This window comes from Chelonia mydas, chromosome 6 (assembly GCF_015237465.2).
Source record: "Chelonia mydas isolate rCheMyd1 chromosome 6, rCheMyd1.pri.v2, whole genome shotgun sequence".
NCBI classification, from domain to species: Eukaryota; Metazoa; Chordata; order Testudines; family Cheloniidae; genus Chelonia; species Chelonia mydas.
The window spans coordinates 108,755,968-108,779,762 of NC_051246.2; the positions used below are offsets into that span (position 1 = coordinate 108,755,968).

Consider the following 23,795-nt stretch of genomic DNA (forward strand, 5'->3'; position numbering starts at 1 on the left):
TGGCTTGTGAAAATCCTGAACATGGCCTCCAAGGTGATGGAGGCAGCAGCAGCAGACTATTGAGGGACCTTTACTATCCATGAATCCACACTGCTCCTGTGCTCTACTGAAAGGGGTCTACTCACAGCAGAACAACATAGGAATGTCACTGCTTATTAGAAACTTTCAGCTGTTTCTTTATAGGGTCAATACCTGAAACCCGTATTCCCATATTTGAAATCAACATTAGGGTAATATCAGCTAAAAAAAAAGAAAAGAAAAAAACTATTAAAAGGCTGGACTGTTTGCTATTTTAGAAGCATCTGGGTGAACAATATTTTGCCTGAACAGTGCTATTTGGCAAAGCAATCTATGAGAAAAAGAGTAGGCTATATACATTAGAGCTAGATTTATTTGTACAACATGACAGTGTGCCTTAAGTACCTCACTTGCAGCTCTATGATCATTCCTTGCTAAGGGCTAAGCTACTTTAAACATGCTGAGGTTAAGTATATTTTCTGTACGAGTGACCATTTAAGAAATGTACAGAGAGAAAGCATTTAAATTTAGCCCAGTTCCTAAAACACCACTTGTATCCTTAGTTTAGCCTGCAATTTTAGCTTAAGTCTCACCTGTAGTAAAGACATGGACATACTGTACAAAGCCAAATAAGTTTGTACAAGTTACAGGTTGTTAGGGAAATGACCCTCAACAGATAGGTTTTCATGCAGAATTCAAAGGAAATATTCTTTTTTATTTCTTAGACAGTCAGATTTCGCAGACTGTTTTCCATTTACAAGACTACTACATATAGCTAACTAAACAGAAGCAATATTTGGCATTTATCCTAGGATTAGTGTGAACAGCCACAATACCAAAACGTTAAGAAAGTTAACTTTAAAATGCTTTTGAAGGGTCTGTTTTCATGACAGATGGCTATAAGGGCTTATCAGTGCCAAAATAATTATCCCTTAAGCATTTGAAAATTGAAGGGGGAGGGAAGATTTTAGATTAATATTTCTTTGAGGCATCAGTTACATCTAATGAGTAGAAATGTAAACTACAAGATTAGACTATTCTGCAATATTGTATCCAACATGTTTTTCCTAGGTAACACAAACAGATCAAAAATAGGAAGATGAGACTGCTTAATAGATCAGCATTTACCACACTTCTTATCATGATCACTCTTGATTTGACTAGTGCCCTCTGTGGAGTACTGAAATGTAGTAAGTTTCCCTCCTTCTCTCTCTATTAAGAGAAAGGCCATGTAAATTTTAGGTAGGGTTAGGTATTTTTTGTTTGTGTAATACGCTTACTAGCAAAGACATTGTAGAACTATGCTTTATTCAAGAAAACCCACACATTCCTCCTGCCTGTGGTCACCACAAGTTTTGCTAAGCCATAGTTAACAGCAAATATTGGAACAAAATACAGTGCATCAGATTGAACCAAATCATTTAGATTTTGGATTACAGTGAAAATGTTTAGGGAGAGCTAGTTTCAGAATTTCATATCGCCTTCTACGATATACGTGCAGTGAAATTGGCAGAAGCAGGAATGAAAGAGTATTGTTTCTAATAAAAGCTGAAGAATTGTGACTTTTGTATGACATTTAAATTCTCAGGATGACAATGCATGCTGTTCTACCTACAAGCAGCATTTTAGTTACAAAAATATCGGTCCAGCCTCTAGTTACTTAGTGGGGAAACAATATCCCCAGTGTAATGGCAACATGCCATTCTCAGTGAAATATTTAGAAAAAACTATTTAACATTTTTTTTTTTTACATCTCATTGGATTCCAAAGTTGCTATGGCAATATGAAAGTCACTTTTTGACATGTGTATTGCACCAACGATTAATGCAAAAGCACATTTTTCAAGTTGTAATGTAAAAGAAGCAAAAATCTAAAATAAAAGACTGTAAATGTCAAAAGGCATTTTAATGCAACCAATCTTGGATAAACAAGTTGCTACATTCATTAAAATTTAAGCAGTCATCCAAGCTTGCCCAATCTTTCTATTATTTTGAACTTTTCAAGATAAAATATGCTAAAAGGGAAAGTCCTTAAAATTGAGCTCAGAATTAAACTGTTTATTATTCACTCCTCCTAAACTGGGAAATATCAAAGAAAAGCTTTGACACTACCCTCACTTCATTATTGCACTGAGCTGCAATTGCTTTCAGAAAGAATTCACAATGTATAGGAGAGGGGTGACCAATACTGCTGGATAGCAGACATAGCTAGCATTGTGGATGTAACCCAATGTGCATCAGACCACGACACAATTTAAATGGTAAAGTATGCACCCGGGTTGATTTTGGTCTTCCCCAAACCAAAAATACTCCTGCTTACCTTTTCCTTCAGGAAAACAGAATCAAATATATATTAGCCAATAGATGAAGTCTAAATAAGATTGGTAAATAGCTGTCATATTCAGTGTTACATCCAATACTACATAAAAATGAAAAAGTAGAAGACAGGAGTATTACTCATGTTTTCGTTTTAATAATGGTTTTAGCCAAAAGTGTAGCTTTGAAAATCTCTAGCTAACTGTGAAAATGTGAAGAAGCTAGGAAGCTACCTCACTTTGAACCACACAGTTTAAAGCTGTGGCTTGGCCTATCTGCTTTCAACCTCTCCATTACCTTGCCAACATTTAAATAAGAAGGTACCATTTTAAAATAAAAGTCAGCCTTTAAAATTAGGTGGATGATGTACTACAGTAGCCTAACTGTGATTCAAGGAGAAAGATGAAATGTTTTTATACAGTAAACAAAACACAAAAGTAAACTGAAATCCTTCAAAATCACTGTAAGTGTATATAATTAGGATTCTCAGCAACATTTAAAACTATTGAAAATAAGGTTGCCACCTTACCTTTTTTGGACTGGTGTACCTGGTTTTAAACAGGTTTTCCTCCAGTCTCCCAAGTTTCTGATCCTCTTATTCAGTTTTCTGCTGTACTGCTCTCCTACTTTTATGCTGAATACCAAGTCAGTCCTGCCTTCTGCTTTTCTTGGCAGGAGGCAGAGCAAAATTTTAATTTCAGTAGTCAAGAGTGACAGAACAACAAAAGCACAGCAGATAGCAGAGCTTAATTCTTTCCCAAGAAGAAAATACATTTGTCCCACAAAGGTCTGCAAAATCTTGCAAAGGCACCTTTTCCCCCAGTTTTTTCCTGAAAGCAAGATGGCAATCTTAATTGAAAAGGGATGATAAAATTTTTAAATAACTTAAAAAATCATCTTTATATAAAGCAGCAAAAACATTTTCCTCTGCAGAAAGAGAAATTTTAACAAAGAAACACACCAATGTAAATGCACTGTTCATAAACTTCTGCTAATTTTAATTTCACAATGAAGTCAAACTTTATTTTTTGACTATTCTTTAACCTCATCAGTACTGTCTGAAGAAGATTCTTTGGCATCTTCAGTGTCTTTGTTGCTTTCCTCTTGATTTAGATTTTCATTTTCTGATTTGGTCCCATTAAGTAGAGTTTTTTCACCATTTACAAACCCATTCTCTGTGACTTCTGCATCAATAGTTTCATCAATCTTTAAGTCCCCTTGTTCCTCTGCTTCTTCCTCTAGGTTTCTCAAGACAATTGGGAGTCTAGAGTCTGCCACAGTGTTCTCTAGCAAGGCAATATTGCTCTCTTCATATTTAGGAAGTAGGGCTCCTTCTGCCATTTGTCTACTATAGTACTCTCTGTTAGCAGCTGCACTCTTCACTGCTTTCTCCAAAATCTCTTTTTCACCTAAACGCAATTTGATAGCCATTGTCGCATGGAAGGTAAGGTCATGGGTCTCCAAGAAGGATTTATCATCCTGGAGGAAAAAAGTGAAAATTATGAATAAAATCCATCCAACTTTTGTCCTGCAATAACAAAGGCTCCAGATCTTGTAAGCTGATCCACATAGGCAGATTTTTATGCCTGTATGGAGCCCTACTGAAGTCCATGGGAATCCATAAAGGAGCACAGGTCCCCCCACATGGATCAGCTTGCAGAAGCTCAAGTCAGTAAGTTTTAAGGATAGCTGTAGTGAAAGCAAATAAAAAAAGTGATACACTTTCTAGATGTGTTACTCTAGTACAGGGGTGGGCAAACTTTTTGGCCCAAGGGACACATCTGGGTGGGGAAATTGTATGCAGGGCCATGAATGTAGGGGTGAGGTGGGGGTTGGAGGCTCAGGGCAGGGAATTGGGGTGCAGGTGGGGGGTGTGGAGTGCAGGAGGAGGCACAGGGCAGGGTTTGGGGTGCAGGGTGTAAGAGGAGTTCGGGGTGCAGGCTCTGGCCTGGCGCCTCTTACCTAGAGTGGCTCTGGGGTGGCAGCGGCATGCAGCGGGGCTAAGGCAGGCTCCCTGCTTGCCCTGGCCCCAAGCCGCTCCCAGAAGTGGCCAGCATGTCCGGCAGTGGCTCCTGGGGGTGGGGTGGGGCAGGCGGCTCTGCCACATGATGCCCTTGCCTGTGGATACCACCCCCGAAGCTCCCATTGACTGCAGTTCCCGGTCCTGGCCAATGGGAGCTGCGGGGGGCGGTGCCTGCAGGCGAGGGCAGCGCATAGAGCCCTCTGCCCCCCTCCTCCAGGGGCTGTAGAAACATGCTGCTTCCGGGAGCGGTGTGGAGCCAGGGAAGGCAGGGAGCCTGCCTTAGCCCTGCTGAGCCATGGGCTAGATCCAGCCCGCAGGCCGTATTGAAAGCCCTGATGGGCCAGATCCAGTCTGCAGGCCGTAGTTTGCCCTCCCTTGGTCTAGTAGATAATTCAGAAAATATAAAAAGACACAGCAAGTTAAAACTGATTCCACATTTTACCAGTGGAAAAAACAAGGAGCAACAATTTACAAAATCATGAAAACAAATGAAAACAGATTGCCAAAATCTTACGTGCTTTATTTTCTTTGGCTATATATATTATTATAAATTATAATTGAAAAAACAAGTGAAAAATGAATGGTCACATAACTAAGATAAACTCAATTAAAAGAAGATTGAGGGGGTGCGGGGGGAGGAAATGAAGTTTTGTTTTGCTAGAATCACCATGCAAAAACTTCAAGATTGTACAGATTTACAGGTTCTTGGTAGTTTTACCTCCACAGTGGTTTTATAGGTTTTCAAAAGAAGGGATGCTCTGGCTTCAAGGAACGTCCAAAGTTTAACCTCATTGTCCCAGCTAACTGGAAACTCAGAGTTGCCCAGAGTGAAGATTTTGTCAATAGCATGCTCTCCTATTAAGTGTTCTTTCAACTCTTCTGCAATAATTATGAAAAACAATATGTTAAAAACAATCTCACCATTCACTATGGTAGTTGACAAAACTTAGAAAGCTTCATTTTCAATAATATGATTTTATATTGCTGGAGAAAAAAATCCTCTCCCCTTAAAAGGAATGATCCAACAATCTGGCTATTTCTAGTACTCCCCTCAAAGTAGCATCTGGAAATCTTGAGGTTAGCAGAAAAAGGAACCTTCAGCTCCATTCTTAAATAACCTTTTGAACATTTTGGCTTAAAAGACGCATCATAACTCTTACTTTGTATGCCAATTACAGATACAATGTCGCATATAATCCTTGATGGTGATAAACAGAACAAGGGGGTGATACTTTAGAGTTGGGTGTATTTATACACTGCTCCCTGAAATGTTTCTTTTATTGGATAAATAGCAATAGATTTCTTTTTCTATTGTTAAAGGCTATTTTTTTTTTTCAGTAAAAAAAACTGAATACTGTTGGTCAAAAGACATCCATCAAAAGTGCCTCATAGAAAATGTCAAGTGGTTTGTGACAGCATTACACAAATTTCATTATCTTAACCGTTTAATTACCAAAATACTCTCCTGCAAAGCAGTATATCACAAACTTCAAATTAAACATTACAAAAGTTGGTATTAACATTTTATACAATAGACTTCAGTGACATGTAAGTAAGTTTCATTTGTTGATGAAAGAGTTACTAAGGCAAGGGACTTCTCACCAACGGATCAATGATTCGTGTCATACAGCTCCTCACTGAACAGTTTAAATACAGACAATAATTGCAGTTTTCATGCTGAGTGTCTAGGACACATACCTCAATTGCACACCAGTACATTTCATGATAATATAGCAAATGCACTCTAGGTATATTTCGTAGAAGAGAAAATTCACCAATCCCTTCCACGTCCCTGAAGAATTATGCTTATTATGTAATCATTATGACATCATCTCTTTGAAATCAAAAGAAGTTCAGTCCCAAAGTCCACACTCATTTAGAATTCTAAAGAAAGCACAAACGTACGCGCCAACAGTATCCCCCAAACTTCCAGCATATGAAGCAACAGCTTTTCAGAGATTAGAATGTACACACATGAACCACCACTCCGCTATCTTTCCCCATAAAGCCACAGATATCAAAACAAATTATAGTCCCAAAGTATATAATACAAAACTTGTAGTCTTTCTGAAGGGCAATATAAACTAGTCAAAAATCTCATGTATCACGAGAGCACAGGTAATAATGCAGACGTATATGTATACGTTATGAATTTAGGGTTAAAGTATCAGACAGTTTAAACTATAAAAAGATCAACACCTTTGACATATCAGAAATCCTGCAAGCCATTCCTACAACCCTCAAAAGTGACATGAAATGAAAAAGGCCTCCACTCAACTACGAAGTAGGTAAATAGATATATTTGGTGGGAGCCATATAAATAATTCACTAATCATGAAACTAATACAATAGATAATGGGACAAAGATATCTAATTTGCATACTTTTTAATTTCACAGGAGGGGCTGTTGGAGGATGGGGAAGGTAGAGGATGAGTTAGGGATGTGGTGACACAAACCACTTTATTAAATACTACAGAGCCCCCTTTATCAATATCACCTTAAAAAAAAATAAAGATTTCTTTTAAAAAATCCAACGAGACTGGAACACAAGGCCGTGAAGTTATTAATACATTTAATGTATGTCTTCTTAGGTGAACAAAAATAAATAAAATACAATACAATATATACATAAAACTTAACATGCCTCTAGTGTACCTGCTAGCATCTAGGTACATAGTAACTTAAATGTGCAGAGTAACCCTACTGGATGTGGTTGCTCTCCCTGCTGTGAAACGAACAGTTCTTTCCTATAACCTCCAAAAACAGGTTGTTGGATTATTTTCATAAATGCAAGTGCAACAGCGTATGCAAGATTAGGTACATAATTGTGCCTAATTAGCAAACAGTTGTGATTGTATCCACCAATTAAGTTATTACATGCACAAATTAGGTGCATAGTTAATGACTGTGCATACATTTTTCCTGGTGCAACTACACACATGCATGGAAGTAAGGCTCTGATAAGTTTACTTCACAAGACAAGCTGATTATAGATTATGAATAATCAAAAATGTTGATTTATATGTGCAAATTGACAACTTTGAGGTGTGTCTTTGATTTCTGCTATAGTGCAGTATTTTCCAATTCCACTCCCAGAAGAATCTAGTGGTAAAGGGTGACTGAAATGCTGTCACTATAAGCGTGCGGCAAACTTTTGGACTTATATGACCTTGCATTGTGGGCCATTTTTTAACCTTTGACTAAATAAGACTGGAGAGCAAAAGTAATCAATTACAAATCACAAGGAGGAAAAAAGGCAGTTATGATGTACTATATGGTACCCTTCAAAATTAGAACATTCACCACACCTGCTGCTTTGAGGAGAAAGTCCCAAAAAATTCTCATGCTCTCAGCACACTCCTCATACCACATGACCCAAGAATGTGGACTAATGCAATTTTACATACTTTTAGAAAACTCAATGTCCTCTAATGTTCTATTAATTTAAGAATGATGCAGAAGAGGACCATGTTCTGTTCTGTGTTCCCAATCCCTATTCCATTTTCCCATAAAACATTAATTTTAAAGTTTTCTAGCTTTGTTTCATATGAACATCTCTTCTCTTCTCACTTAAAAAACCCTCCATCAATTGGAATATTTGTGAATGTTTTACCTTCACTCATACAAAACACTCGAAGGAACGCCAGAAGCTGAGCAGATATTGGAGGCTCAGTGGAGTGCAAGGCAAAAACACTGGAGCTGACCCAAAAAAAAAAAAAAGTGAATGCAAATTAGACTGTAGTAGCTTCAACATGAAACCTTTAATATATACACAGACGTCACATTATTAGATTCTGAAAAAATATGAGGTCACACCAATTTCTGAGTCTGAACTGAAGGAACTTCTCCAACCTGTCCCCAAAAAGAACAATCACTTCTCCACACGACAGGCAGTTTTACATTTAAAATGTCTTTTTATATGATTTTCATAATAAATTCATGCTTGATTTTAGTAGCCAGATGAGTAATATATAGAAGAATAATCTCACCTTAAGTGCTGATTTCAAAATGTTAACAGCAATATTATGATTGGTTCAATATCAGTCAATCAATTATTGACATATTCAACAACAGAAGGGCCTGGATAATAGTTTCCATTAGGATGGTTCCTTGCCCCTTGAGAAAACAATGTTTCATGATTGCTGCCCACCATACTACAGCCTGAACTAACAGCAGTTTCTTCTAAGGAAAAATAGTTGAAACCATGATAGATGACAAATTGAGCATTGCAGGACATTTTGAGAAGGGACAGGGAAGAAATGAAAGCCACATATTGGTTCACATTTAACTCTTTCACTATTTTTACCCAAGCACTTACTAAAGAAAATCTAATTCCTCCTTGTATACACTCCAAACTAGATTATTTAGATCTGAGTAGTGCACTAAACTTCATTATCACAGTGTATGTCAGTTGCTATGTAAACAGACAAGATATTAGGCCTAGGCAAACTATTGCAGAACAATTTTAATAATGCACTACTGGACTGTATACATTTTGAAATATTTTAAGGATGAAAGAAAAAACTCAGTTCATTCTGTTTTACTTACGTTGGAATGCCGGCACGAGCTAAGACCTCTGCCTTCATAGCATACAGCCTGTCACTTTTACTCACTCCAAGCTTTATTTTCACTCTGTCATGTGAATTATTATCAAAGAAAAAACCACTGTGGATCACAAATTCAGCATTCGACCGAGTGCCATAAAAAATGTAAATCTAGAAGGATGAAAAGAGAAGTGAAGGGGAGGGGGAAGGGACCGGGAAGCTTAAGATTAACTCACAAAACGGACATAAGTGGAAAATTATTTACTGAAAAAAGTTATATTGTCATGAAATACAATACTTATGTGGTTATAAGACTAAAATGCATGTTTATTTTCATTTAATGATTCAAAATACCATACACTATTGCCATAAGACTTCAAGGATGTTGTGCAATGTGTTCAAAATTTCCATATATTGAGATGGACCTGTTATTTTATACCCTGCATGCTAGGGGAGATAACTGCTATGGTGTTAAGGATATTTAATATCATATAAAGACATCTTATAGGTATTCAGCTGATGCTTTCTATATTATCCCCATTTCCCCAAACTTTTTCTAAATCAAATTTGTACTTTAAGACTACTTATTCACCATGGTCCTCTCGCTTACAAAAAATATATTCCATATTTATATATAGTAATGTCTTTTGTTTTAGGTGCCATACAAATGTAGACATGTTTCCTGCCTCTTACAGCTTACAATCTAAAATGTTAGATGAAGCAGCATACACCGCAACAAGTGTTTTAAAAGAACTGAGAATTTAAAAAAAAAAATCACTAATAAGTTTATGGTGCAATTTTTCACCTAGCATTTGGCTGCATTAAGAACTTGGTACAGCAAGCCACAGCATCAGCTGTTGCATTCTGAGCCACAAGAACCCTTTTTCAGTAATGGAATTGTCAACAGAAATAAGACATTTATCTTGTATGCAGATGCAATACAATCATTGCCTTTAGAAATAAAAACAATGTCCTAGTTATAGATCCTTAAAGGATCTTGAGTTCATCTTTTAAAAAAAGTATATCTATGGAATCCTGCTTAAATAAGCTTGCATTATAAAAGCAATGATTCTATGAATGATAGTTCTAGGATAGATACAAGACACAGACCTAGGCAAGCCTTGTGTACAATTAATAGTCATAGATTTTAAAGCCAGAAGTGATCATCTAGTCTGACCTCTTGCATAGCACAGACCATAGGATTTCTCTGTATTAATTCCTACTTCAAATCCAACTACAGCATATCTTTTAGAAAAAGATGAAGGATAAGAATAAAGGGACATATCTGTTAAAAATTCTTTTGAGTACAAAGGTTGTAATCCAAGGAGAAAATAGAACTAAAGAGGAGTTCAAGTCCTGCACTCATCTATGAGTGCAAGGAACCTGCCTGTGAACAAAAAGTATCCCCAACAAACTAAGTATCTGAACACAGAATCCATGCCCCTGCCAGTCAAGGAAACTCCATGCACAAACTGTTTTGTATACTATCTCAAACAGCTCAATTCATCAGGTTTTAGACGACAGACGCTTCTCCTCTTTAGATAAATACTACTTTTTAAACAATTTAATACATATTTCTTAATAGACTGGAAGTGAAAGATGTGGGGTCAGCATCTTTCCACTCATATCTTCAGAATACACCGTGGGACTTGATACATGTCTGGTCTACATTACACTGGACTGGTGCTGAACATGGCTTAGTTTGTCCTTGGATCAGTGAACAAATAGCATTAACATTTGCAGCTATTCTGTGCTCAACACCACTCCATCTGTACCTGTTTTCATCAACAGGTACTTTTCCTGACGTAGGCAAAGCTTTAGAGTCTTGGTCTTTCTATTTTAATGGTTTGACCGATGAGTCTTAATCCAGGATCCTTACTTTCAAGATCCTCTCTCATTCTGACTAAGGTTTTGGGGCACATACAGCACAGGTCAAATATCTCCTGGACCAATGGTCTTTGTCTATTGGATTGTTGATAACACCTCCTCTTATTACCTGTTGATTGGACAAGTACTAGACTATCACAAACTAGTCAAATAAAAACTATGCAAGACATTTCAAGCACAAAAAAGCACTGAACAAAACCAAGAGTTCTACCACCTGCAATTGCTGATGGAACCTGAGGCATTGAGGGCAGTTTTGGGTATGGACCTTTACCAACCACATCTTCAATTTCTAGATCAGTGGCCTGTACTGTGTACACTCCCCAGTGATTAAATACATGAAATGGTTATTACTCAGGAAGAAGCACGCAACTCCTACAGAGGAGATTTGCAAAGATGATTGTGTGACAGAGAATATATCATGTTCATTATTTTGACAACTGTAGTTTAGTTTATTTAGTTTTACTAATACTTTACAAGGTATTATCCAACTACAACAAAACCGTGTTTATACAAAGACCTCACCCACAGGACTCTGCTATTAAATCTTCACAGAGAAATACTGAGCACCCCTTTTTGTGCAGATTATATTTACAGATTAGCAAGGCTCTTCTGCAGCTAATAAAAACATTAGAGGTTAGTTATCAAGTAGACAAGCAGACGTTTGTGTGAAATCGTCACCATTTTCATCAAGATAGTCAGTTGCATGAACAATACATGTCTGCATAAAACTTCACCAAATAGCCATGGAATGGATAACTGTCTCACATTACCTGTTCTCCAGCCTTAAAATCCTGAAGCGCTACACACTCACAACGGTCATCTTCTAAATTGTAGCCAGTAGTGATCTACCCAAGGGGGAAAAAGTAATGAGTCTTTAGCATATTACATTTCTTTCCTCCCCATTTTCATAAAGCTGCCTTTTACTGGAGATGGATATTATCTAAAGTAATTGCACATCCTGCTTTTCCTTCACCTGATGCAACATGGTTGGTACTAAATGTTTTATGAATCTTAAGCAATCATTTCTTAGTTAGGAACATTAAAAATCTCTGCACTAGAGAAGATCAAGGAAGGAAATTACTTACCTGAAGTAAATGGAAAGCTCTGAGGGAAGTACCCTCCATAGACCAACACTTGCGGGTCCCTAGCTAAATCCAGTAGCTTATTATAAAGTTCTTGAGTTTTAAGACACTCCTGTGAGGCACTCTGGAGCGCTGCACTGAGTATGCTACATTCTGTGTCAAACCCTTCAACTATCAATGCATTTTCGATCTCTCTCAATGAAAGAGGAGTGGATAACTGGGAATCTTTAAGGGATACCATCTTCAGAAAACTCCAATTTACTTGCAAATAATTCCTTTATCTAAAGTTAAGCAATTATTCTCAAATACTGAAGAGATTTTTCTGTGGGAGCAGATGGGGGAGGGGTGATTGGATTTCTTTACCATACCCTGAATACATTTCTTTTAAAAATCATGAAAATAAAAATACTTATAATAAGTAAAACCATCCTAAAATTTATTTTTTTTTTAAAAAAAGTTAAATCTAGTATGCTCTTGAATAATAACATTCAACATGGACTCTATCATAAAGGATTCAGAGACCATGCTAGACATAATGAAGTTGTGCAATCAGGAAACAACTTTTGTGACAAGTATTCTGAATTTAGTATTTATATAACTACACTGTAGTAAAAATAGGTTGTGAACCTGGGGGACAAACTGCAAAAAGCCACAGATTTTCTCGCTAGATCTTGTAGCTTCATTAGAACTTTGTTTTCATTTACAGAGATTATGTTTGAACACAGGTATTATACTGTGACTGCCATCTTGGATTTGCTTTGTCTGAGGAGGGAGCCCCTTAGGCTACTTTGAAAGCTTGGCTGGCAGTTTACATATTAATAATTTCTGCTTGCATATTCAATCACGCATTTGTAAGTCAAAACAATGCTTTCATAGTGACCACAGGGAACTCTTCTCAGACACAGCAAATCCAAAATGGCAGCCATAAGCAGAGCCCTGTGGGACACATATAATGGCACTGTACATAGATGCCACAGCTCAAAAATGTATTCCATGAATTTGTGATACTTTTGCAAGTCCTTTATACACTTTCTTTGTAGCCTAGATTATCCAGTTTGATCTGATGCATAACACAGGCCACAGTCACTTAAGTTCCCTCTAAACTGCATTGCCGCACAGCAGCCTATTAAGCGCTGCACAGGCTCTCAGGGCTACAGTGGGGAGAGATGCCTCTCCCCCAGCTCTGGACCTGCCACGTCTGGGGGCAGAGGTGCCCTTCCCTGGACCTGCCGGGGGGGGGGGGGGGGGGGCGGGGGGGAGAGAGAGGGGAAAGAGGAGAGAAGCCCCTCCTTTGGCCCCAAACCAGCCCCAGCCCGGGTCTGCTGAGGCTGGGGGAGACACACCTATCCCACAGCCCCAGCCCCGGAGCTGCTGTGGTGGAGAGAGGTGCCTCTCTCCCCCAGCTCAGGTGCTGCTGTGGGGAGAGAGCTGTGAGGAGTCCTCTCTCCCCACTATAGCACTGGGGCAGCCTGTACTCCAAACCCCTCATCCTCGACCCCACCCCAGAGCCCGCACCCCCAGCCGGAGTCCTCACTCCACCCCCCCCACCCCACACACACCAACCCCAGCCTTGAGCCCCCTCCCACACTTCAAACGCCTTGGCCCCACCCCTGCCATGTGAATTTTGTTATGTGTACCAATATGGAGGTGAGAGATTCCGGCATCCAGGCCTGTATTCCATTGGATCAGTTGCTGCTGACATACAGCACATCTTATAGAAAGACATGTCAGCTTGATTTAAAGACTTAGTGCTAGAGGATTTACCACACCCCTGCGTAATCTTTTCTAATGGTTAAATATCATCCCTGTTAAAAATGTGCATCCCAATTTCAGTGGCAACAATCCCAAAATTTCCTCTCTGTGACAGAAGGAAATCCTTGATACTATCTCAAAAGATTCATATGTCTTGAAGTTTCCTTAGCTACTTCATAAATTCAAAGAAACCATTTTCAAATTAAAAACAAACAAAAAAAACCCTTAAAATCTTCTAAAATGATTTCAGAAAGAATCTGAAGCATTTGTGGATTCCTAGATGGAAACAGAAGGATTCTGTATGTCTTAGAAAGTGCTGCAAATTTGCTGAGTGTGTGTTTCACTAGACTGCCAAACTTTTAAAAATAACAGCACTTCTAATGGGCTGCTCTGCAAAGTCCAATATAGTGCTAGAATCACAATTTACAAAGTTAATTAAGACAGGGGAAGTAGTAAGAAAATGAGCACTGGAGTTGCTTCCTTTTCCAGAAGATGGATAACAAGTTGTCTCCCTCTTTAGGTGTACTGCTGGAGCAGGCCAGTTCATGAATATCAAGTTGTGTAGGGGGAAGCAGTAGTTTGCTTGGCCAGTGATTTGATAAGCATGGCCCAAGCCCAGTAGGCATAATTTAGTTTATTCATTCAAAGCTCTAGTAGCAAGTAACCAACCTTTGACTGTCAAAATACAATCCCACTGAAGAACAACAATGAGAAATGCATGAAGACAAACATTTTGACGTAGTTCTTAGACATAGGCTGATCTAATTAGTAACGTCAGAAGCAAGAAAAAGCTGGATGGCCCTAATGCCAGCTAAAACCCAAAGAGCATTTCATAATTTAGCATGTGGAAAAAAAGACTTGTGGGATAAAGCAAGAATAGGGACATTATAACAGGGACCGAATGAAGGGGCATTTAAACACTACCTTTGGAACAGACACTGGAGAATGCAACACTGTCTTTTTCATACATTCATGCAGTGAAGCAAGTGTCCACTTGAGGTATTTCATCGGGATGCGCTATAATCAGAGCAAAGAGACTCCCACTCGCTCTCCCAAAGCCTACTATAATACATAATTCTGGGTAGATGAGTAAAACTGATCTCTGTGGGTATTACTCCTACTTCTGATAATTTAAGTAATCTAAACTTGTAATGAAAAGAAAGTTCTAACAGAGCTTTTCTATTTCAACAATAGCCAATAACAGTCAGCTCCTAAAATTTTCAGCTACCTTCTTTGTTTATATATTGATATATATTTCCTTTAGAGTAAACTACTCAAACATAAGTAATATGAACAACTGATTAGAGAACTCTCCACTTTATCCTCAGGTTTTGGGTCCCCAAGCTGCCTCTGCACCAAATCTATTCACCACGTACCATAACAAAAAAATACTTTACCAATATCAGCAGAAGCTTAAATTAAAACAACCTGCTTGACATTGTTTTTAATATGGGCTAGCTAAATTTAATTTTTTTTTTTCTTAGAAGTGTCATTTGTCTTCTTTCTTTTTAAATCCCAACTTTTGAAGGCACTCATTAAGGACCATCCATGTGAAAATGAACAAGCTTCTCCAAAAATGTCAAGGAAGAAGAGGGCAATGAGAGTTACAGTAAGCACTATACTTACATCTAAGCCTTGCAAGAGTGGTTTTTCTTTTTAAATTGTTTCATGAAGTTTAAGAAATGTTGTACACTGGAGGATAGTCAAATACTAAATCTATCCTTGAAACAAAGTAAGAGAGCTACCAGATTCTGCAAGAAGTACTCAGCTGTAAAAGGCACTGGTTAAAGAAAAACATACCTAATAAGTAACCATTTCAATGGGAGAGAAAAAAAGAGAAAAATCATCAGCCAGGACTGAACTCCACTGTGTTTGATACAGCCAGTCATAGTGGTATCCTCTTTAAATAAACCCGTTGTATGATCTAATAAACCAAACTGCTAATATCAACAGAAAAATGCAAATCATTACTACAGCCTGATTGAGTATTTAAGTTAAGCTTCACTCATGACAATACGACTGCTAGCACATGCTGACCTGTCATCCACATCAATTCTCCCTTACAGGGACTGGATTACTAAAATATGGAAGAATAGGTCATATTTGCTGTTTACATAAGTCACCCTACTTACTTACAATACAATTTGAAAGTATAAACTGTGAAATATACAGAAGCTTTGTGGTTGGCTAAGCAAGACTGGCAAACCATTCTCTTGTGAATTCTCATTTCATCAGATCAAATCAGATTTCCTCCTAGCTCACAGAGGACCAAATCTTGACTTGATAAGATTGGTCAACCAAAGATTTGGTCCTCTATGAGCTAGGAGGAAATCTCAGGCAAGCCAAAACGTCAGCAGGTCTGACTTTCTATATACACATGCCATCTTTTAAATGTTTAATATGCCCTAAAGTAGTGTTTTTGCATGTGTTAAGTAGTGTTTCTTTGATGTACTAACAGATGTACTGGTTTTGTTGAACTAGATTTTGTTCTTGCCGTTGCTGCCTCCATAACAAGGCTCTTTGGGCATGGTTAAGAGCAGGCAGCATTGCTTAGTTGCAAATTTCTACCCACTTTCCCTTGTGGTAGCCAGGACAGAGATGCTTTGAGAGACCACCTCCATCGTAGTCTGTTTTCATATACCCAATACAAAAATATCTAGTCTCATGAAAACCTTTGTCAGCAACACCAGATACAGAACTTAGTACGTGTGAAGATTAGACATATTCAAATTTGCTAGAAAGAATTTGACACCAAGCCTATCCTGCATCATTGGAAATTCTTCTTAAAGCTGCACACTTGTGAAAGTGCAAGGAAGAAGAAAAAACTATGCATGATTTGCAATTACATATAAGAGTCTTTTAGGTATGAGGGATTTTCTCATTGAAATAGTTATTTCAAGATATTTAAGAAGTTGTCATTTCTTTAAGATGCTTGCTTTTGAGGGTCAGCAGGGAAGATGGAATCCCTGTTTTAAGAAAAGTAAGTATTAAAATGTGCAACGGTAATTGAAATGGTTTAATATATTAAGTTCTAAAGCTTCTTATCCACATTGAAGAAATCCTTACCAGACCATTGATGTGATTACACATGTCCCATAAAGGAATCAGAGCCAAGGTAACTCGGGAACCATCTTCAGTTGGAATCTGGTTTTGTCGTGTCATAACAGAGGAAACTGCCCATCTGCAAAGAATAAAAACTTCAATATTTCATTGTTTAAAAACACAGCCAGTTGATCAGCTGCAACCCAAAAGAAATCAACAGTTTAGATGAGCATTTCCAAACTTTCTCCCCAAAGAACAGAAAACATTCAGATCTCCATTTATGTAAAAATTTAAAAAGTGTGCCCTTACCATATGCCACCAAGTATCAGAATTTCCTGTATAGTACTTTAGTCTATTCACTCAACTAATCCAGAATTATGAAAATTGAGATATTAAAAAACTGGCCAGTACAATACTTTTTAAAATGCATACCTTTATCATTCACATTTTGGGCAACTTCACACTTAAGTTGACACCTCCCTCCCTCCCTCTCAGTGAAGGAAACATCTGTGGAGATACCACCCCAAAGTAATGACTCAGAACTACAAAAGGACTAAAAGATCCCTTTGAGAGCTCATGAATTCCTCTTAGGGCTTGTCTACACTGGCAATTAACAGCGCTGCAACTTTCTCGCTCAGGGGTATGAAAAAACACCCCCATGAGCACAGCAAGTTGCAGTACTGTAAAGCGCCAGTGTAAACAGTCTCCCAGTGCTGGGGGCTACGCCCGTCATTGAAATGGCGCCGTGACCACACAAGGCACGTTAAAGCACTGCCACGGCAGCACTTTAGTGTTGCCAATGTAGACTAGCCCTTATTCATGATATTTTATCATTTTTAACTCAACTCAAGCTCCCTCTTATCTGAACTGATTCCACTTCTTAAGACACCTCCAAAATGCATTCAGACTTCACATGCATAGCAAGACTTTTCCAGGTCTCATACCAAATATCAGTTATGAGGTAATATATGCTGGTAAAACCTTTTGTGAAAAATAAGGAGGCTTAAACGGCAGAGTAAAAGTTACCTAAAAACTGCACACCACCACACTAATCTCAGGCTGTCACGTGTAATTTGGCTAAATTAACTTCTCTTCCTACCCCATATTAATGACCATTTCTATGACTGTTGAAACATGACACTTAAACTCTATTCTCTGTTGTTTCTAAAACGAGTACCAGTGGGTATCAAACACTGACTTTTAAATGGTTTAACGAACAGGGTTGGGTTTTTTCCCCTTCTTCCTAGTGAAGCATTTCTCACTTTTCAAGATCCCAAGATTCACTTTAAAAAACAGCACACCAACCTGTAGTCATCATAAGTGAAAGAATCCTTTAAGGGCAGTTTGCTGGCATTAGGATGTGTCTGAGCAAAAAAAAAAAAAATCTGAAATCAGTCAGCAGAATTTTCATTATTTAGCTGCCTAACAGATCCTAACAAGAGCCAAATGAAGCAGGAGGCGTCCAGCCGCGCTACAGAGGGATCATCATGCTATTATGCTCTCATACATCACTGTCAACTTAATTTGTTGTGCCCAGCAGCCGCCATAAATCTGTTTCTTCATATTTCAAGACTGGAACCCACAGACACCACACAAAAATAAAAATTTAAGGTGGACTGATTCCATAAAGGTAGAAAACAATCAACCTCACAAAACCCAAACAAGAAATGAACATTAGGTTTCAGCAAATTCTACTATCACCTCTCCTATCCTGGAATCTTGATTCTGTGTTTTACATATGGAGAATGAATTTATTCTAAGTCTTTATTTCCTTCCTAGTAGTCACCAAGAGTTTATTCACAGTTCTGCCACACTTCAGGAATCTCAATAGATTAAAATATTTAAATGGTTTTTAGTGACTAGCATAGTTAGGTTTAGTGCAGCAACTATATGTAGATACACTCATCCAGAAGCAGGGTAATTCTATTTTTTCTTACATTTGTTAGATTAGATATAAAAGGTATATAGCTTAGTTGACATTAGCAAATAAAGTACTGTGGTTAAAAAAAGTTTTTTAAACCTGTAAAACCTGTCACTCATTTCTGGTAAATGAAGTATCCAATATGCAGTATGTCTAAAATAACCTATCATACATTTTCTAAAAAGACATGGACTTTTCAACCACTTTAAAACTTTATACCAAACAACAGACTGAAAGCTATATGATTATAATTTTAATCTTCCACTTCAATTAAGTCTGTAGACAGATTGCAGTAAGCGATCAAATCAACAAATGGTTATTTCTTAAGATACAAATGAAATTTTGCTTGGCTGTATCTTTCCAACACTGTTAATACATGAAGCTCCATGTAGTATGGAGTTTTTACTCTTGACGCATTAGCATCACAAGTGCATGGTAATTTATCATCTCTCACTGTAATGTACTTGCTGGCACTGTGTGCAGGACAGTAGGGGATGAGGTAAAAGTGGCCCAAACCGTAAATCAATTAGAAAACAAAAGCTTGTGCTCAGTGCGCAATTTTAGGCAAATTATACATTACAAAAGACTGCCAATTGGGTGTTAGGTCCCAGGTGTTTGCTCTCCCCAATCCCTGTAGTTAACCCTTTGAATGGATTAACTCTGAAATTTATGATTTTCAAGTAAAAAGTTAATAATTTGAGCATTTCAAAAATTCAGTGTGAACTTCTACATTTCTACAGGATTTTAATATCTATATATGTTGTACACTGCACAGCAAATTACTCTATATTTAAACTTAACAGCACATTTTACAAAACAATTTCTCTCACACAAAACCACTAACACAATATTGAGTGACAAGCAACATTCCTCAGGAGCCGTTCTTTCCCACCAAACTATACCATAATTAGAAGATGAACACGCTAGAATCTGAGATAATTGAAATTATGTATTCTGTTAAAATTCTAAAAAATTCTTATTTCTTTATGACAACTTAATTTCCATTTTGATTAGCAGTATATTACTAGTCTAAAGATTAAACCTTGGTATGATGAACTAAGCATCCAGGAAAGTTAACATTCAGAAGCGAAATAAAAATTAACAGTTAACCAAAGGGTTAACTACAGTTTAATTTTAAAAGATTTCCACTAGAACATTTATGTCCAGTTCTATTACAAACTAATAACTGTCAAAGCTCATTCTATGCCTAGAAATCCTAAAGAAAATTTTCTGTGAACAGGGAAATTTCTAAAGAAATTTGATTGTTTCTCATTTATATTTAATCCACAGAGTTAATCCAGGAATAAATCTTCATAACGCTAACGCTTACAAAGTTATTCTATTTCCTACTGTATTTTTTTTGGTACTAAAACAATTTTGCTTAAGAAAAGCGACATGGAGTTTTTCTAATTGTCATATTGATATTAGCTTTGACTAAACAGTTCATATTCACCAGGAGAGACTTTGTCAGTGTGGCACTGATGCCACCTACTGGCACTGGAGCAGAATAATCACCAAAATGCTATGCACAAAATTAGATTATTTCCTCTTGAATTTGATCATTAATCATAGCATGGCCAGGCCAAGTCAAAATCCTTCCAAACCCTCCTCCCTTAATTCACAATAGCTGGCATTAAGATAAACATGACACTAATTAAAATGAAAATCTCCTCCAGCATTACCAACTTGACACTGGTGGTTCAAACTAATTCACCCTTGCCTTGTGAAATCCTAATATTTGAAATATTTAATGTAAACAGATGCTACTTTCAACCAACAGCATGCAGCTGTTTATCATAAGATCAAAAGAAACTAGGTGTACAAGAAATACTTATTTTTCACCCCAACAACCACTTCTGACAGGATGAATGTCAACAATAGATCAGTAGTTAGAATGTACTAAAAAAAGTTAAATGGCATATAAACAGGAAAGTAAACATCTCAATATTTTTTACTGATTTTTCCTTTGAAATCCAAATTCATTTTAAAGGTCTAGGACTGAGCACACTACAGTGAAGTTCTTAAATGAAGCCTCAGATCAAATACTACACACGCAGACATTATTCATCAGCCAATATGTCTTAACAATGATCTACAGCAAGCATCTCTAGAAAGCAAGAGGGTAGTTCACACTATGATCAATCAGCCATTGGCCTCTCCAAGAGTGTAAATTAGTGTTAATTTTGATGGTGTAGTTTTTGTAATGGAGACATCTGACAACAAGGAACTGTACTGAGACAACCAGTTCATTTCACATGGGCTACTGAACAGCCATCAGATGGTAACGACTTTCAGTCACAACATACATCAATCCAGATTTGAACATGTGACCTCAAGGTGAAGGCTGTATATTCCATTAATCCCTTCATTTATAAATTTCTAGAAATTAGAGACTGCCATATCTTAATAGTTCAGGTGCATGTAACCCGTGTTTTTATATGGATGAATTACAACAAAGGGCAAGAATGATATGGTTTTGTAATAAAAGATGCAAGACAGAATAAAATTACCAAAAAAATGTAATTACCATATTTATAAGAACACTTTCCACAATGCAATATTCTAGTAGCTATTTTAAAGAAATTAAAATACACTAAAGTCAGCATATCTGACCATATTAGATTTCTGCCCTGAACTATTTCAGCATGCTACTTAAAAATAGACCAAGAAATTTAAATTAAGCCTATAGATTATAAGAGTTTGAAGACAGAAAACATTAACAATATTCTGATTAAAAAATTGATTTAGCATGCAGCTTCTCTTTATAGTCCCCTGGTAAAAATGAAATCTCCCTAACAAACACTTAATAAAACCTGTCAATATATCTAGAAAGAAAAATGACACAAATGCATTAAGTATTAAATACCCTTGGAAAAAGTCACATATTCCATGAATTTTTGATGTACTATCTTGACATTAATGTAAAACCTTGATATTTATAATTGACAGATATTTAATAAAGTATAGAAGATGGCTGCTGCATAGCATGCAAATTTTCCAAGTTGATCAAAAAAGATATAGACATGTATTTAAACTAAACAAACACTTAATATGTAACAAAATCAGACATTGCTTTTTTAAGCTTATGCAGCCAGACCTTTAGGGAGCAGCTATAAAATATGGCATTCAGCATTACATGAACTCTAATTCAAACTAATCAAGTCTGTACAAAACAGCTTTGAATAGCTTTAATTTTTTTTTTTTAAGTTAAAAATGAGAACATCAAGTGAGTATTCTCATTTAAATGCAGGCCCTTACATTCTATCAAAAAGGGTCATTATAGAGGAACAAACCCCATACAAACACCAGAGTTACAAACTGACCAGTCAACCACATACCTTATTTGGAACGGCAAGTATACAATCAGGTAGTAGCAGAGACCAAAAAAAAAAAAAAAAAAAACACAATACAGTACTGTGTTAAACGTAAACTACTAAAACAAATAAAGGGAAAGCACATTTTTCTTCTGCACAGCAAAGTTTCAAAGCTGTATTAAGTCAATCTTCAGTTGTAAACTTTTGAAAGAATCATAACGAATCAATCTTATTTGTTCAGAGTTACATACATTTCAGAGTTACGAACAGCCTCCATTCCCAAGGTGTTCATAACTCTGAGGTTCTATTGTATATTTAAACAAAAAGTTAGTAAACCTTTTTGGGATAATACTGTCAGAGTTGGCATCCTGTGGTGGTAAATGCAGCAAAATCAAGGGTTGGTGTATTTACATTTCTGGGTGTCTATTTCCAAATGGTACAGTAACTCCTCATTTAACGCTGTAGTTATGTTCCTGAAAAATGCAACTTTAAGTGAAACGATGTTAAACGAATCCAATTTTCTCATAAGATTTAATGTAAATGTGGAGGGTTAGGTTCCAAGGAAATTTTTTTGGGGCAGACAAAAGGCATTATATACTGTACAGCAGTGCTACTCAAAGTGGTGGTTCGCGGACCAGAGCCATTGGCTGCCGGTCTGCACGCACATTGGAAAAAAAATTGCCGGTCCCCCACATCAGATAGCTTGAGAAGCACTGCTGTACACTACTGTACTGTGGTTGGGAAGTGCCCCTGGCTTACACCACACAGGCACAGCCGGCTGCAGGCAAGGACACTAGGAAGCACCTTCGCAGCAGCAGTGGCAGCTTACCCAGAGAAGAACAGGCGCCGACTTCGCTGGGGGATGCTCCAGGGCTGCCTCCTCCCGTCCCCGCTCGACTCCAGGCGCACCTCTTCCCACCCCCACTCCACCTCCTCTCCGGAGCACGCCGCATCCCCGCTCCTTCCCCGCCCCCAGAACATCCTAAGCAGTACCAAACAGCTGTTTGGTGGGCTTACTACCAAACAGCTGTTTGGTTGGCTTAGGACTTTCTGGGAGGGAGGGGGAGGAGTGGAGACACAGCGCTTCCCCGCTCTTCCCCCTCCCTCCCAGAAAGTCTTAAGCACCGCCAAACAGCTGTTTGGTGGGGGGGGGAAGTGCTGGGAGGGAGGGGGAGGAGGCGGAGAAGAGGAACTTGTGCAATGCTCCCTTGTAAAGTTGCTGCTCTTCCACAAAATCTTGCATGCAATGTACAGAGCAGGGAGCCAAACGACATTATAGGGGAGCACTGCACAACTTTAAACAAGCATGTTCCCTAAATTGAGCAGCAACATAACTTTGAAACAACATTAAGCGGGAGGACGTTAAGTGAGGAGTTACTGTACTGTTCAGTCTAAAAAAAACCTTCCTCCAAATTTCAAAACTTGCTTATATATAGTTGGAGGATGTCTCAAAACAAACAGAAGTATTTAAAGTAGCAGTGGCTGCTGCCAGATTGCCTGCAGCCACACTGATGAAAGAAAGGGTTCTACTCTAGCAACTACGACCACCACCAAGGCTAGCAGCCAGTCTGACAGCCAGATATGGGGGTGGTGAGAGGTGGTGAAGTTATTGAACACTTTTGCCCTCTTGGGCAACTGACATATCAAGATGCTATATGTGTGCAACTTTAAAAAAGTAAGGTTCTTCCCTTCCTTCACGTTATTTCTCAGGCACAATGGAAAAAGAACAATTATTTACTTTATACTACTAGAACATAAGACCAGTCATACTGTGTCAGACCAATGGTCCATCTAGCCCAGGATCCTGTCTTCTGACAGTGGCCAGAGCCAGAGCTTTCAGAGGGAATGAACAGAACACGGCAATTTCAAGTGATCCATCTCCATTACAACTTCTGG

General features: G+C 37.8%; 1 protein-coding gene across 1 annotated transcript in view; it reads right to left on the reverse strand.

Moving 5' to 3' along the window:
- Positions 1–1,305: 1,305 nt before the first annotated feature.
- Positions 1,306–23,795, reverse strand: part of SETD3 (SET domain containing 3, actin histidine methyltransferase) — a 71,494-nt gene continuing 49,004 nt past the window's right edge. Inside the window, exons 7-13 of the mRNA XM_007064953.4 lie at positions 17,970–18,028; positions 16,689–16,803; positions 11,559–11,633; positions 8,906–9,072; positions 7,971–8,056; positions 5,075–5,235; positions 1,306–3,812 (exon numbers count right to left, since the gene is read on the reverse strand). Coding sequence (XP_007065015.1) covers positions 3,366–3,812; positions 5,075–5,235; positions 7,971–8,056; positions 8,906–9,072; positions 11,559–11,633; positions 16,689–16,803; positions 17,970–18,028 — 1,110 coding nt within the window. The 3' untranslated portion in view covers positions 1,306–3,365. The remainder of the gene's footprint in view (positions 3,813–5,074; positions 5,236–7,970; positions 8,057–8,905; positions 9,073–11,558; positions 11,634–16,688; positions 16,804–17,969; positions 18,029–23,795) is intronic.